This window comes from Topomyia yanbarensis, chromosome 2, assembly GCF_030247195.1.
Source record: "Topomyia yanbarensis strain Yona2022 chromosome 2, ASM3024719v1, whole genome shotgun sequence".
Lineage (NCBI taxonomy): Eukaryota > Metazoa > Arthropoda > Insecta > Diptera > Culicidae > Topomyia > Topomyia yanbarensis.
In genome coordinates this window covers 378,908,076-378,922,832 of record NC_080671.1, presented here as the reverse complement: position 1 = coordinate 378,922,832, position 14,757 = coordinate 378,908,076, and the positions used below count along the sequence as shown (strand labels likewise).

Genomic DNA, 14,757 nt, shown 5'->3' with positions numbered 1-14,757 from the left:
TACATATATAAACAGCTGTGTTTGACAAGTACGAAAAAATGCCGTAACATCGCATTCACATTTTTCATCGAATTCAATAAAAACAATACACGCTAACTTGATAACTTCCAAAAATAAGGTAAAGCTTAACTTTTGCTGATTTCGTTTTTAGAACCGAGTCGCTCTAGGTTCGCTCTGACCCAGTTAAACTCATTTCGGAACCGGTTCGGATTTCTTAATGGAGTCATTATGGATTCCAAATCAAATGCAACAACCGATTCCGACTCAGAATCGGTTGTTGCATTTGATTTGGAATCCATACTGGCTCCATTCAGGATTCCGAATCAAATTCCGAATGGTTTGACCGGGGAGCTGTCATTTTTGTATGGATTTTGTAAATATTAGAGCGAACATAGGGCGACTCTGATCTAAAACCGAAATCAGCATTTGATTCTCAACCTCGCATAATTTTAGCGTAAGAGATTTTTCCGAACTGAAACTACCCTAGAATATATCCCAAATGACCCAAGCAGTGCAACCCGGGATGCCATTATGCCAGATATATTTTGCAGCTTCCAGACAAAAAGACAAACCTCTCATTTTGCCAGATTTGTGGATTATATAATTTGTTATCAGAGAACAGACATCCATGATCGAACAAAAATATTTAAAAAACGTGTGTAAACATTTGAATTAATATACGATAAACACTAGCGCCGCCACACCAACCTATCCCAACAATCCGTCAAATCCATTCCGGAACCGGTTCAAAATCCTGAATGGATTCAGGATGGAATCTTGCTCAAAGAAAACAACCGATTCCGTCTCTATCGGTTGACGCATTTGAGCTGGAATTCATGCTGGAAGTCCGAACCGGTTCTGGACTAGTTTGACTGGGTAGAGGAATAACCGCCGTCAATTTTGTCAAACTCAGCCACAAAAGGACATGACGACAGTAGCGCACCTGGTTTGGATATCCCAACTACCTTCGAAACCGCTAGAGATTTTACACAAGTTGAATGCTGAAGATGGACGTCTGTTCTCTGTGATTTGTTCCACTTCCACGTAAATTTGGGTCATATTTTTTCAATTTAACTATTATCGATTGGTGCACTTTCTATAAAGACTAAAATGTATATTTCGATGTGTTTGAGGTCGCTGTCAAGTGACAGATTTTGCCAGACATTTTTAGTTGAACTGCCACATTTTCTTTGAAAAATATTGGCAATCCTGAGTGCAACTGGCAAACTACGCGTACCAACAGTTGAGTAGATCGCTAGTGGCAGATCATTTGCGATGCATTTTTAAAAATGGGCGAAATCAAATGCATTTCTTTCCATCAAAATAGAAATTCATTATGTATTTTGCGTTGCGTGTAAGACGCTAAAATCACAAAAAACTAGCCCTACATTCATCAAAGCGTCGAACAAAGTGGATCAGCGTAGGACGTTTGTTAATCAAACTTTTCTGCGAGGGAGTGCAAAGTTGATGCAAAAATGGAAATTAAATGCATTTTTTCTAATTTAATGCAAACTTGTTATCCATTCCTGGTATGATCTGCCCCTAGGTAGGTCGAGTAGACGGCAGGGCGACACAGAGAAGTCATATAAACTAGTACAAACTTTTCCGAGAAACTTATAAAAATATTTAAATGGACTTACGTTAAAAATCATTTTTGCACAAGAATCTGTATGCATGTTTGCATAACGGCTCATATAGCGATTGTTAGCCAATCGTTGCACCAGCTAGTGACAAGTTACTATTGTTTTAGCTCAAACGTCTGATATCTGTGGAGCAACCAAATACAAAATATGTAAAATACCAAATATGTAATTTGTATTTGGTGCAACGTTGCATGACCTGTTTCGATATCCTTCGCAACCAATTTTTAGTATATACAGGGCAACTGCAGACAGGATCTTATGGAACACTAACGGCCAATTTCTTCACTGGATGAAAACAGGTTTTTTCGCTGAAAACCAGTTTTCAGGTTGCTGGTGACCAGCTAGCCGTAAACCGGTTTTCAATGAAAACCAGTTTTCATTAAAGTGAAGAAATTGGCCGTAAGAACACATACAAATGCGGTTCCGACAGCATGAAGTTTTGTACTTTACGCTCATCCGGATATGCCGCAGACTCAGGTGATTCGCATTTCTAATGCCAAAAGATCCTGACTCCTGCGGTAGCAGACTCCTTGCTCTCCCTTGAGTACTGTACTGGCTGTTAATATTTAAAAGTATACTTCATCTTCCAGTCCCTATTACATTAATTTTAATAGTAATTCTATCTATCCCATTGTCAGTCTTTAAATGGTAAATACTGTTGGAGTGAGCATGTTCAAATTGTCATAAATAACAACAGTATAGTTAAGCGATAATCAATTTTGGTAGTGTTTTTCACGATACGATGTTTAGTATTATCGATCTCATGGTCATTACTGCTATATTGGCGAATAGCTAAAACCTGGGACGGGACTTGCCGATAGATGTTTTCTTTTTCTTTTATTTCTGTTCATTCTATCGTTCGTCTCGCATAGCCTCTCTTTTTGCCTCACATAGTTTAAATAGACTGACTGCATTTGACAGTACCTCCTGACTGCATTTAACTTTCGATTTTTTGCTATTTGCATGTCTCATCTCAGGTTGAAACAACCACGAAAGTCGGGTCACAGATACCGTAGCATTTTGCCCAGTGTAATACAATCAAAAGTGACAAATCAACACTTTTTCTTGAAAAGGGCGATACTAGCAGTGACACCATTCAAAGAAAATCAACAGTAAATATTTCCAGACATGGTTTTATTTCCTATTTAAGAACTATACTTCATAAAGTATTTGAAGTTATTAAATTAAAATGTTTTTGCTATTTAAATCGGCAAAATGATAGTATTGGCGATTGCTTACTTTTTCGGTCCTACCTATCGGCATTTAAGTATCGCCCTTACGTTTTTGTACAATAACTACCGTTTTACACCACCGATTTCGTCCGGGTTTTTTTCCAATAGCGATCATTGTTACTATTTACAGCTGGTATCAGCTTGATAATCCTAAAAAAATACCAAAAAAAATTGTTTCGCCTCTGAACTGCTAGCAAAAAAAGTATCGCCCTGTTTGTTTGCATGGAGCGTGGAAGGCGAAACTTTAAATAAACAAACAAAAATACAGTTTCGCCTGTTGTATTTTTTGCTGTTGGTAAAGAAAGCAATATCGTTGAATCCAAATTTATTGGTTAATTTTGTTGCATTTCAAAGCCCTCATTTGCATCTTTGAAAAAAGCCTTATGTTTACATTTGTAAGTATCGCCCTTTTCACAAAAAAGCGTTGAAATGTTTCCACCTTTCTTTTTCCTTATCTTGGCGAACTTCTTTTGTCACCCTGTTATATTTGACAGTTCAACCGCATCATACACATTACATCACTGGTTCTTCGAATCAAAATACCTATCTCGAAACAATCGACCGGTGTCCGGTGCAAGTGATCGTGTGTCGCCAGATACGACCGGCTATGTCTGTAACTTCTAAAGTTGTCTTTCTGGGAGCTTGCGTTGGCTCAATTAGTATTATAGGCTACGTGCATTACAAACAAAATTACGACAGGTTTGATTTTTATCTTTTTATTACATCTGTTATAGCTTATGTTTTTTTAAGGGCCAAGTTGCACGAAGGTGTAATACGCGACGTTCAACGGCAACAGCAAAGAAAAATCGAAAATACCTACAACCTGCAGCAACAAATCGAGCTCACGAAACAACTTAAACAACAGTTAGATCAAAGGGAGCTTTCAACAATGGAGAAACATCAGTGACTCAATCTACTTTGCTCCTGTGATTAGATTTAACACAAGTTATATTTGTTTAGATATAAATAGTATATACTACACGTTGAAATTCAAATTATTAACTTAAAACCACAAAATGAAAACGTGAGCAACTTCAAGCCCACACAGAGCAATAAAAATAAGGTTTTCTAGTACCCATAGAAACAAAGGACTCCGAGAAAATTGAATTGTGTTGTATTCGCTTATTGCCTAGTGGCAATAAGTAGGGTGATTTTGTCGCAATAGGCACTGGAACAAACCTATTGTCACCTAGCTCAATATTCCACTCACTCGGTCTGTTGGGGTATGACGATGCGGCCCATTTCCTGTAAGCGCTGACGTTCAGCTTCCTTGAAGGCTTTCTTTTCCGAAGGCGCCATCCCAGTGCATCTTCTAATGACATTTGATCGACGCGCATAAGCTCCCGGATTGTATGCTCTGACTTTACAATCCTTGAAAATAAACAATTTTTTCGTCAAAACTGAATGCTTCAGAAGATTCAATATAATGTGCCTTTTTCTGCGCTACGGCGGAATGATTTTTTGAACGAACGAACCAGAATGCTGGTGATTTTGTCGTTCGGAAAAATAGTCCATCGTAAAGCAGAATGAGTATGACAAACTTACCCCATCCCAAGATTCTTCACCCATGTCATAATTCGGATTATATGAGTGCTCTGTGGCTGGTTTGGACCTTTCAGCAACTTCCGGGGCGAACGTTGCCGCTGATGTGGAGATGCAATATTTATAGCGATCAAAAGCTTCGCGATCAGGACAAACAGATGTATGATACTAAAACAATACAATAGGGAGCAGGTGTTTAGTAATATGAAATAATTAATTACCTTGAGCTCCTGCGCGGGCATGTCGTGGGTCTCATTGAAAGGGCATTTAACATACTTAAGATCCTTATGGTTTTTACGGCACTTGTACAGATGAGTCTGCATTCGAAAGGACATAATCTGGTGGGCTCGATTGTAAGGGCATTCGACTATGTCCTCGTAACCGAGCAAGTTCAGGTCACTGTGATCAGCGCTAAAGCGCCGAAAAAAACATTATTGTAGAAATAGTTATACTTCAAAATCATGTTACCTTAACAGTTGACGATCCATTGTTTTACGAATAGTGAATAACTTTGGAAACTCGAATGTTCGCTAAATCAAACGATAAAAATGCTTTGCCGAGAGCGCGAACAAACCGTAGATTACAAATGGTGGACAAGAACTAAATATACACTGTTGCCGTTTTCGACGTTTTCGGGCTACACGGAAACAGTGGTACCAGGTATATTTTTCAAATGCAACATTTAATAAAAAATGTCTTCATTATAGTTCCTAACGGCCAGGATTATAAATCGGTTGCTGATTTTTAAATTAAATTCTGCAAAAAATGAAAGAATTCAGAAAAAATGGTCTTCAAAATGTAAAAAAATGTCAACAATTTGGAATGCTTTCGAAAGCATGACATGTTTTCAGATCTGGCATGGCTGCCCTGGAAGAAGAAAGAAATCACCAGGGTAGTCAGTCCTACCGATTTATACAAAATCTGAAAAATAGCCAGAAAATATAATAAGTGCACGCAAACGAAAAGCTATCTAAAATTGAGTTCCTTTGACTCAATCTCGGGGTATCGTGGAGGAAGTTAAAGTTAGGTAAACCGTGTTGAAGGTAGTTTCCATTTAACCACGGCAAAAATTACAACTCATTGATAGGTTTTTTATTATCAAATTTAAGTTGAATTTACCTAATTTTGAGTATACCCCAAACAACTCAAAAGTACCTTCCTCCACGGAAGACATCGACTGAGTCGAATCTCTCGTTTTGTTTTTGACAACACTAATAAGTGCGAAAGCGACGCACAACTCAAAAGTAAGTTAAAAGAACTTATTCTGAAGGTTGTTTTATTTAACCGTATGGAAATATTATAGTATACTATATTCAATAACGAGAAGAGCACTCGTGCTAGTTTAAAGCCAATTTTGTCAGTCACAGTGTATTTTAGATTGGCAAAAAAAACATATTTTGCATGAACTGTAAACTATATCAAGTTTTTCATACTCTGCATCTATGAAATGATAAAAATATTAAATGATAAAGCATATGTTTTCATGGGAGTTAACTAGATATCCTTGCATTATATCGTTTTGAATTTTACCTCAAACTTTGACATAAATTTTAAATAATCCTTTGGTTTTTATCCTTTCGTCATTTATAGATGAACTATGCTGCCATTATACGCATTATGTCCCTTGTTCTGTGTGTTCCCTTCCATTCGTTAAAAATGTAGTTTTTTCTTTGACTTCAAAGTTTTCACTAGTTGTTATTAACACTAATAAAACTACAATCGATAGTCATACAAGTTGATAAAAAAATCTTCATGTGAGCGGATTAAAAATAATAAACAAAGACATAACAAGGATAAGAGAACTTTATTATGGATGGTTTCTACAGCATTTATCTTCAAATTTTAAAAATATGCGAGTGTTTTTCTCAAAAACATAGTTAAAAATGGTATTTCTAATTGATGGCATTCTCGGTAATTTGATTACTCTGAAATTGTCCAAAATTCGATTCAAACGCCACCGTTACCAGTTTATTTTGGACGAGATATCTTAAAATCGCTTCATAGATGAAAAGGGTCCATAAAAATCAGAGATTTTCATTCAAAAGTGCAGTGTTTGAAGCAATGTAGTTTAACTTGCAAATATTATCTCGTAAGATTTGTGCTCCTAAAGTGCTAATGATACATCTAAAATAGATTTTTCTTCCAATTCGTGTTCAATCTCGTTCGTATATACTAGCTTTAAACCTTGATTTTGTCAGCCAATGAGCAGGACAGTCCGGTTCCATCAGGTTCCACATTCAGCGATTTGATAACCCCATTCTCCAAGACCATTGAGTAGCGCTTGGAGCGTAGCCCTCCGAGAGGTGGCAAATCGGCCCCCAGCTCCAGCTGTTTGGTGAAAACAGCAGCAGGGTCCGCCAACATGCGGACCTTACCGGTAGTGTTGTGCTGTTTGCCCCAGGCCGACATTACGAAGGGATCGTTGACCGAAACGCAAACGACTTCGGCTACACCGGATGATTTTAATTCTCCTGCCTTATCAACGTAACCCGGCAAATGCGTCTTGGAACAACCAGGTGTAAACGCACCAGGTACGGCGAACAGAATCACCTTTTTTCCGGCACACAAATCGGCAATGTTGACCTTATTCGCTGGGGAATCCTCATACAGGTCGATTGATGGAATTTTATCTCCTTCCTGTAAAGTATAATAATATGTATAAGTAATAACGTTTGCGATCTTTTAAGAATGTTAATTTTAATTTAATTAGCTAGGAACTAATTTTTAATGCAATAAAACCAACCCGAATTTACCTTTACTCGTATTAGTATTATACTTCTTTTACCTAACAGGTTACCGTACGTTTAATAAATTACAAATTACGATTATATTGCAGAATATTGATTTTCTTGAAACTCAATGTGGCACTCACTTTCCACTACTATCATTATATTCAATTCAATAATTTATTCAACAGATATAGCATAAAAAGGGATAATTTTCCTTGATATAAAGCGTCATTGGTACAATCGATTTTTAAATTAGATCCCAAAAATGCATTATATTATAAGTATTGTACTATCAATGCACATTGTATACAAATAATGTAACAAGTAAAACCGCACCTTCATTTTTGCTTTACGGCCAATGGCAAAAACGCAAATGTTTTAATGAAAAATTATTTACGGGGCTTTCTGTTTATATTATGAAAATATATAATCGATAATGCATTAGAAATGAAATCGTACAGCATAACTGCATGGAACAAACACCGGACGTGTACAAACATCTTAACCACTGTTTAGTTTACCGGCCGGGCACTGCAAAAAAGCAGATGATACGAAGGAATATGCATAATGGATTCGCAAATAGTGATTGCAAATATTCCAAATGAGATGAAAAGATGTGATTCAAACATGTTCGCCGACAGTAGGTATTAGGGCGAGCGAAATAAAATTACGAACACGGAATGTTTCTCAACTGGGAAGCTAACTTCATTTTTACATGTTCACATAAACATAGCTCCAGTGTTACAAACAAACCGATAATCTCATTAGCAGATTAAACCATTTCCCAGCGGAATTACGTAATGAACGTTTTGATAAGGAATGACAGAGAATCACTCACCTTGATCTGCACCATTTTGGACGTATGGATCGAGAATCGCTGAACTGCCGCTGTTGAACGTCCGAGCTGTCTTACTAGACTAAACTTGCTGGTCAAATTGTGCAGTAGAAGCGAATGCATTGAATATGCTGATGGAACGTATAATACAAAAACGGCACTGATATAATGAAAGGAAGCACACCGGAGTTAAGACAAGAACAAACTGCGGCGACAAGTTGGTACTCAGTTCAGTACGGCGTATGACTGTTATGTGGTTTTCGTTTGAAGCGAAACTGAGTCAGTTCCTAACCCCAACTGCTGTCAAAATGTATGAACTGACAGCAGTTGGGGTTAGAACCTGACTCAGTTTCAGGTTCAAGCGAAATCGCCATTAAATTATTTAACTTCAATAAATGCGTAATAATATGAAAGCTACCATACTTTTTAAAAACAACGTATTCACAAAAGAAAGACTATTTCACGCGTGTTTTTGTGAACGGCTAATAAGCATTAGGGTGGGACAAAAATTACATTCCAACTCCGAGCAACTTTTTAGGTACCATTTGGGTCCTAGAACAAGTGTGCAAATTTTTAGCTCGATCCCTGAAACTATATTTTTGCACTCACTGTTTAAAGTTTACATGAGATTTTATATGGGAAAACTAACTTTCCCAAAAATAATTCCTCCAGGAGTCGCCCATTACTTCCTAAAAATAAACCGTTATGTGGCTTTTATGGGAAATTTAACAAAGAAATAAAGTTCCGAAAACCATGAAACGATCTTGCGCTTGAGAAAACAGTTATTAAGCTTAAACCGATTGATGCTCTGACGATTGATGAAATGTTCATTTTTTCTACCACCACTGCTGTTGGTTGTCCAATAATATACAATTTTGTTTTGATCTTCTCTTAATGTGTCTAAATCAATTATCTATACTGTTTGGCCACTTCGTACGAGTTTTGAGGGATAAATTAATTAATTAATTAATTACATAATTAGAGAAAGTTAAAAATTTTGTATATAATTCGATAGTCAGCAGCACTGCCCATAACAGCATAAGAGTCCCATGTTGAAAAACAGCAAGCCGAGAAAAGCACTGTTCAAGATTGTCCCATCCATTGAGCCAAATGGATGGGACAACCATGCTTTGGTATTTTTTTTTATATTTTCTGAACAAACCCGGTAATCTTATTTGTGCAGTGTGATTAAGTGGTGATACAGAATACAATCCAACGGATAACTCATTTTCGACAAAAATCCACATGGGACTCTTATGCGTTTATGGGCAGAGCAGTGATGCTATGAAAAGTGAAATTTTCTTCAATCATCAGGGCATCAATCGTTTTTTCCTAATAACTTTTTCCACAAGCATCAGATTGTTTCATAGTCTTCTAGACTTTGTTTCCTTACCAAATATCCTATTAAAATCAGACATCTATTTATTTTTATGAGGTAACGGGCGACTCTTGGACGAATTATTTTGCAAAAGACTATTTCCCCATACTAAATCCCATGTAAACTTTAAACCGTGGGCGTAAAAATATAGTTCCACCGATCGAGCTTAAAATTTGCAAAGTTGTTCTGGGAGCTAAATGGGACCCAACAAGTTACTCGGAGCAAAATTTTATCTTTTCATACATCCGTGTCCCACTCTAATAAGCATACTGTCAAAATTCCGGACAAACCGTAACTCGGTTGTTAACATTTAAGGGTGCTTACAGAGTGACCGCGATAAGCTGAGCTATCAGAGTGTATGTAAGGAGAGTGAAGACAACTGTCATGATTATCCGTCAGTTATATTCCATACAAACAAACGACCTGTCAAAATACATGAATTTAACTCTTTTGGAATGACACTGACAAATAATAATTGTTCCAATTTTGACAGTGTCGACACTCTCCTTATAGGCAGTCAGGTTCCTATATTCATAATTCTCCACAAACATATGATTACGGCCTAAAAGCCAACTGTCAAAATCCACTTTGAATGGAAATTCCGGACAAACCGTTACATGTCAATCACAGATGTTGGTAGTAAACGAAAGAGAAAAGTTTTCTCTTTCATAAACTGTTGTGAACTGTGTTCAGCTCTAGGGGCAGATCACTCTAAGAATGTATAACAAATTTGCATCAAATTGATAAAAAATGCATTTAATTTCCATTTTTGCATCAGCTTTGCACTGCCTCGCAAAAATAGTTTGTTTAACAAACGTCCTACGCTGATCCACTTTGTTCGACGTTTTGTTAAATGTATGGCTAGTTTTTCTGTATAGGGTTTTGACGTCTTACACGCAACGTAAACAACATTGCACGCAACGCAAAATATATTATGAATTTCTATTTTGATGGACATAAATGCATTTAATTCGCTGATTTTTAAAAATACATCGCAAGTGATCTGCCCTAGGTTCAGCTAGTAACGGTTTGTCCGGAATTTCCATTGAAAGTGGATTTTGACAGTTGGCTTTTAGGCCGTAAGGGCATGTTCAGTAGCGTTTTATTTTGTATAGGAGTTTCAAAGTAGAACTGGAACTGAAACATTCACATCCCCAGCAGAGCGTTTTGTTTTATAATTTCGACAAGTTTTGTTTCAAAATTTAAAACTGTTATACGACGCCGTTCTATTTGTTGCTGATTTTAAAACACGTTTAAAACTGTGTTTTAAATACATGCAGAGTTTTCAGCACAGACACTTAGACCCGATAGACTGGGGAAAAATAAATTTGAATGCAGTAATGCTGAAGGCATGGCGAGACATGAAATTTAAACTGAATAGAACACCCGCTAAAACTACTGCTGGGGACAGCAAGTTCTAATTTTAAAATTTATTACAGTTACATATTATAGAACTGTCAAAATTATGAATCTGGAACTGAAACACTCCTGAAGATGCCCTAATCATATGTTTGTCGAAAATTGGGCGGACACAAAAGCCGGAAAACTGGCAGCTCTTATTCCAGGAAGAACTTGAACATTTGCATACCATGCAAATGTTCAAGCTCTAGCTTAATAGTTTCATTGTTGATGTCGTCGGCAAGAACTTTACATGCACGAATCCGATGATATGATGTGGTTTACTACTTGTACGAATATGTCTTGGTGCTACAGATTTTTTTGTTCATATTCTTTTCTTTACGCTCGATAACACAAGGAAAAATGAAAATAATTAATAACCGTAATCACAATACCTTTTCCGTAAACATCCGAAAAGAACATGTTATGTTACGTCATGCTCGATTGGCTCCGGCATTTGACGTGCACGGCAAAAAAACTTTACCCATTTTGTGTATTCAAATGGGCAACATTTTCAGATGTTATTCGAGCTGTCAAAAAATTGGCATTTTTTTGTTTCTAACAATGAGTACTTTTTATCCCTTTCACAACTACTCGATGTTGATAATGGGTGAAAAATCCTTAAGAATTATTTCAAGCGAGTTAACCTGCAAACTAAGGATCGTAGCGGAACCTGCAAATTATCGGCTTGCATCGGAACCCATGGCGGAAACGGAACATTTCGGCAATGCTCCGAAAACAACGGCTGTTTAGACTACTGAGGATGTTACAAATATGCACCAGTTCGGCATTTTTAGAGCAGCCAAAAGATCCAGCCATCAAAAATATATCCAGTTGGCGGTTTTATTTTGTTAAGGAGTTTTGGAATAGGATCTCTATCTAGATTCCTATACTTTTATAAGGAGATAATATTGTAAAATGAATGTTATTTTTTTTTTTTGAAATCAGAAATAATTCTCTATTGACAGTATTTTTCATTCTGGCGCGATTTTCATGAATAGTATTTTTTACGCATTTTGTTGTAACAGTTCTGCGAAAAATAATGGGTAAACCCATGTTGACTATTGTGGTTTTTGTTTGAGGCGAAACTGAGTCAGTTTCTTTCTAACTCCAACTGCTGTCAAAATGTATGAACTGACAGCGGTTGGGGTTAGAACCCGCATAAATCTGTACCATATGCCAACCATTGTATCAAACGTCGAAAAATCATTTTCAATATGGTTCGTTTAACAATAGATTAACCATTGGTATAATATCGAACATAACCAGTGTCGTTTTTCCATGCTCGACCATACAAACAACGGGTCGTTAAGAACAGTCACCATACCAAAATATGCGATTTTCCATATACATTTTGACAACATACCATTCAAGAACTATACAGAATATGGTGGCATGCATATTTTAGATCTAGCGATGTATAAAATATTGGCGCAGAAAAAAATGTCTTCCCTTTCACATTTCAATTCTATCGATTGATGCAATTCTATCGATCGATGAAATTTCATTTTGTTACACGTTATCTTCTGATGAGAGCATGGTTAAGACTAACTGGACTGTCGCTTTATCCAATTGAGCTATCGCTGTAATATTGCAAGACGAGGATTTTTGATCATGTTAAGCTACAGGTTTTTGGAGCAGCGTTAACATATATACGAATAACAAAGACCACCAGAGCAATATTAACCTCTAGCGCAAAAGTACAAAGTAGTATACAAATCTCCAATATAGGATACACAGAAGGTATTGGAAATGGTAACTAAAATGGGTATGGTAGTATAATAGTTGAATTATAATGGTGAAATGTATCAGTAGTATTCCCAATATGGTGAGTATTATATGAATAGCTAGGAAATGGTTCCGAAGATTTCTGGAATGGTATTTATTTATACGGGAACCTGACTCAGTTTCAGGTTCAAGCGAAAACGTCATATGAATATACACGCAGAAATAAAACAACCTACAGAATAAGTTCTTTTAACGTAAATTTAGGTGCTTTTGAGTTGTGCGTCGCTTTCGCACTTATTAGTGTTGTCAAAAACAAAATGAGAGATTCGACTAAGTCGAGGTCTTCCGTGCAGTAAGGTACTTTTGAGTTGTTTGGAGTACACTCAAAATTAGGTAAATTCAACATAAATTTAAGTAAATTAAACTCAAGGTTGAGTTATGATTTTTGCCGTAGTTAAATGGAAACTACCTTCAACACTGTTTACCTAATTTTACCTTCCTGCACGATACCACGAGATTGAGAGTATTTAATTTTAAGTAGTTTTTCGGTGGCGTGTAGTAACTATAATCAACCCTACTTCAACAGCTGTTATATTTGTATAACAGTTCGATACAAAAACATGCCTTTGCAACAAAATTTTTGAATCACGTCCAATCAACAGTAACATTAATATTTCAATAGAAGTTTTGGATTAGTTTCAATTTCGAATTAAGTGAGCCTAAGTATTTATTTACCACTCATGGCGTCCAATAATGAAATTAACTTGGGTAAGTTAATAATAATTTAAATGGTCTTCCAATAGACATGAATTTGTATATAATTATAGAGACAGACATAATCATCGAACTTCTGGAGATTTACATTAACACAATTCTGTACGCGCGCGAGATTTACCCGCCAGAAATATTCCGCGAACGAAAGGCATACAACATACCTGTGCATATTTCAATTCTTAAACCGTTGAACGAATATCTAGGAAAAACGTTGCAAGCAGCCAGGGAGCTCAAACGACAGCGAAAGCTCAATAAAGTGGAAATACTCGTATATAAACACGATGCCAGTCATTTGGAGAGTTACGTTTTCGAACTGGAAGATCGTGAGTTTGCTCTGGAAACTGACGAGCATTTGATAGAGCTTGAAGAGCAAATTCGTATATCGCTACTAAATCTGGACGGTCAGCTGAAGACGCTTCGAAAGTTACCTTCGAATGCTACCTTCAAAGTGTTACTTCATACCACCGAAGCAGCCTTTGTTCGACTGGAAAATAGTTCCAAATTGGAAAACTATTCTTTCGTGCAAGAAACGGAACAGAATCAGGGGCACAAATCGAATACCCAACTTCTGCCAGTATCGCACACGGCTAGCGTGGGGATTCAACTTTACGTTGAAGAGTATTTGTAAAACTTTTTGTCGTGTCTAACGACTAACCTTTCGACATAATGAACCGTTTGAAATGTGAATTTCTTCCTCTAGGACCTTTTGAAAAAACAAAAGGAAATAGCTCCCACTGTAACTGTACTGAAAGGAACAATTTGATTTTTGCATTGATAATAATTTCTATCTTGTATTATAATACTTCGAGTTATGTGCGACTGTAGACCGGAATGAATAATTCAAATATATTCATAAAAACTTTCAAAAGCGATATTCCATTCCGATTCATCGCAGTTCTTTGAATGAATTTAGTTTGTTGCTTAACCATTTCCCCTATACCAATCTTTTCGAACATGTTCAGGAGTGTTAAGGGCATGTTCAGGAGTGTTTCAGTTATAGCATGTTCGGGAGTGTTTCAGTTCTAGATTCATAATTTTGACAGTTCTATAATATAAAACTGAAAATTTTAAAACTAGAACTTGCTCTCCCCAGCAGCAGTTTTAGCGTGTGTTCTATTCAGTTTAAAATTCATTTCCCGCCATGCCTTCAGCGTTACTGCATTCAAATTTATTTTTCCCCGGTCTATCGGGTCTAAGTGTCTGTGCGGAGTACTCTTCATGTATTTAAAACACAGTTCTAAACGTGTTTTAAAATCAGCAACAAATAGAACGGTATCGTATAACAGTTTTAAATTTTAAAACAGCTGTTCGAAATTATAAAACGAAACGCTCTGCTGGGGATGTGAATGTTTCAGTTCCAGTTCTACTTTGAAACTCCTATACAAAATAAAACAATCCTGAACATGACCTTAGATACAGAACACTATAGATTAGGATTGTCGCTCGCATCAGTGGTAGGAACATCATTCGATTCGAAACGTGTGTAAATGCCCGTTAC

General features: G+C 36.7%; 4 protein-coding genes across 4 annotated transcripts; 2 read left to right on the top strand and 2 right to left on the bottom strand.

Annotated features, from left to right (window-relative positions):
• The first annotated feature begins 3,373 nt into the window (after positions 1-3,373).
• LOC131684657 (protein PET117 homolog, mitochondrial) lies at positions 3,374-3,864 on the top strand. Its single transcript, XM_058967719.1, has 2 exons — positions 3,374-3,574; positions 3,626-3,864. The coding sequence occupies exons 1-2, from the start codon at positions 3,483-3,485 to the stop codon at positions 3,780-3,782; spliced, it is 249 nt and encodes an 82-aa protein (XP_058823702.1). The 5' UTR covers positions 3,374-3,482; the 3' UTR covers positions 3,783-3,864.
• A 98-nt stretch (positions 3,865-3,962) lies between these two features.
• Positions 3,963-5,021, bottom strand: LOC131684656 (gametocyte-specific factor 1 homolog). The gene is made up of 4 exons (XM_058967718.1): positions 4,886-5,021; positions 4,639-4,828; positions 4,421-4,585; positions 3,963-4,246 (listed from the first exon to the last, which is right to left on the bottom strand). The coding sequence occupies exons 1-4, from the start codon at positions 4,903-4,905 to the stop codon at positions 4,082-4,084; spliced, it is 540 nt and encodes a 179-aa protein (XP_058823701.1). The 5' UTR covers positions 4,906-5,021; the 3' UTR covers positions 3,963-4,081.
• Positions 5,022-6,202: 1,181 nt separating this feature from the next.
• LOC131684655 (peroxiredoxin-5, mitochondrial) lies at positions 6,203-8,238 on the bottom strand. The gene is made up of 2 exons (XM_058967717.1): positions 7,985-8,238; positions 6,203-7,054 (listed from the first exon to the last, which is right to left on the bottom strand). Exons 1-2 carry the CDS (start codon positions 8,102-8,104, stop codon positions 6,596-6,598), a joined length of 579 nt encoding a protein of 192 aa, XP_058823700.1. The 5' UTR covers positions 8,105-8,238; the 3' UTR covers positions 6,203-6,595.
• Positions 8,239-13,104: 4,866 nt separating this feature from the next.
• LOC131684654 (DNA polymerase zeta subunit 2) lies at positions 13,105-14,115 on the top strand. The gene is made up of 2 exons (XM_058967716.1): positions 13,105-13,253; positions 13,313-14,115. The coding sequence occupies exons 1-2, from the start codon at positions 13,226-13,228 to the stop codon at positions 13,885-13,887; spliced, it is 603 nt and encodes a 200-aa protein (XP_058823699.1). The 5' UTR covers positions 13,105-13,225; the 3' UTR covers positions 13,888-14,115.
• Positions 14,116-14,757: the final 642 nt, after the last annotated feature.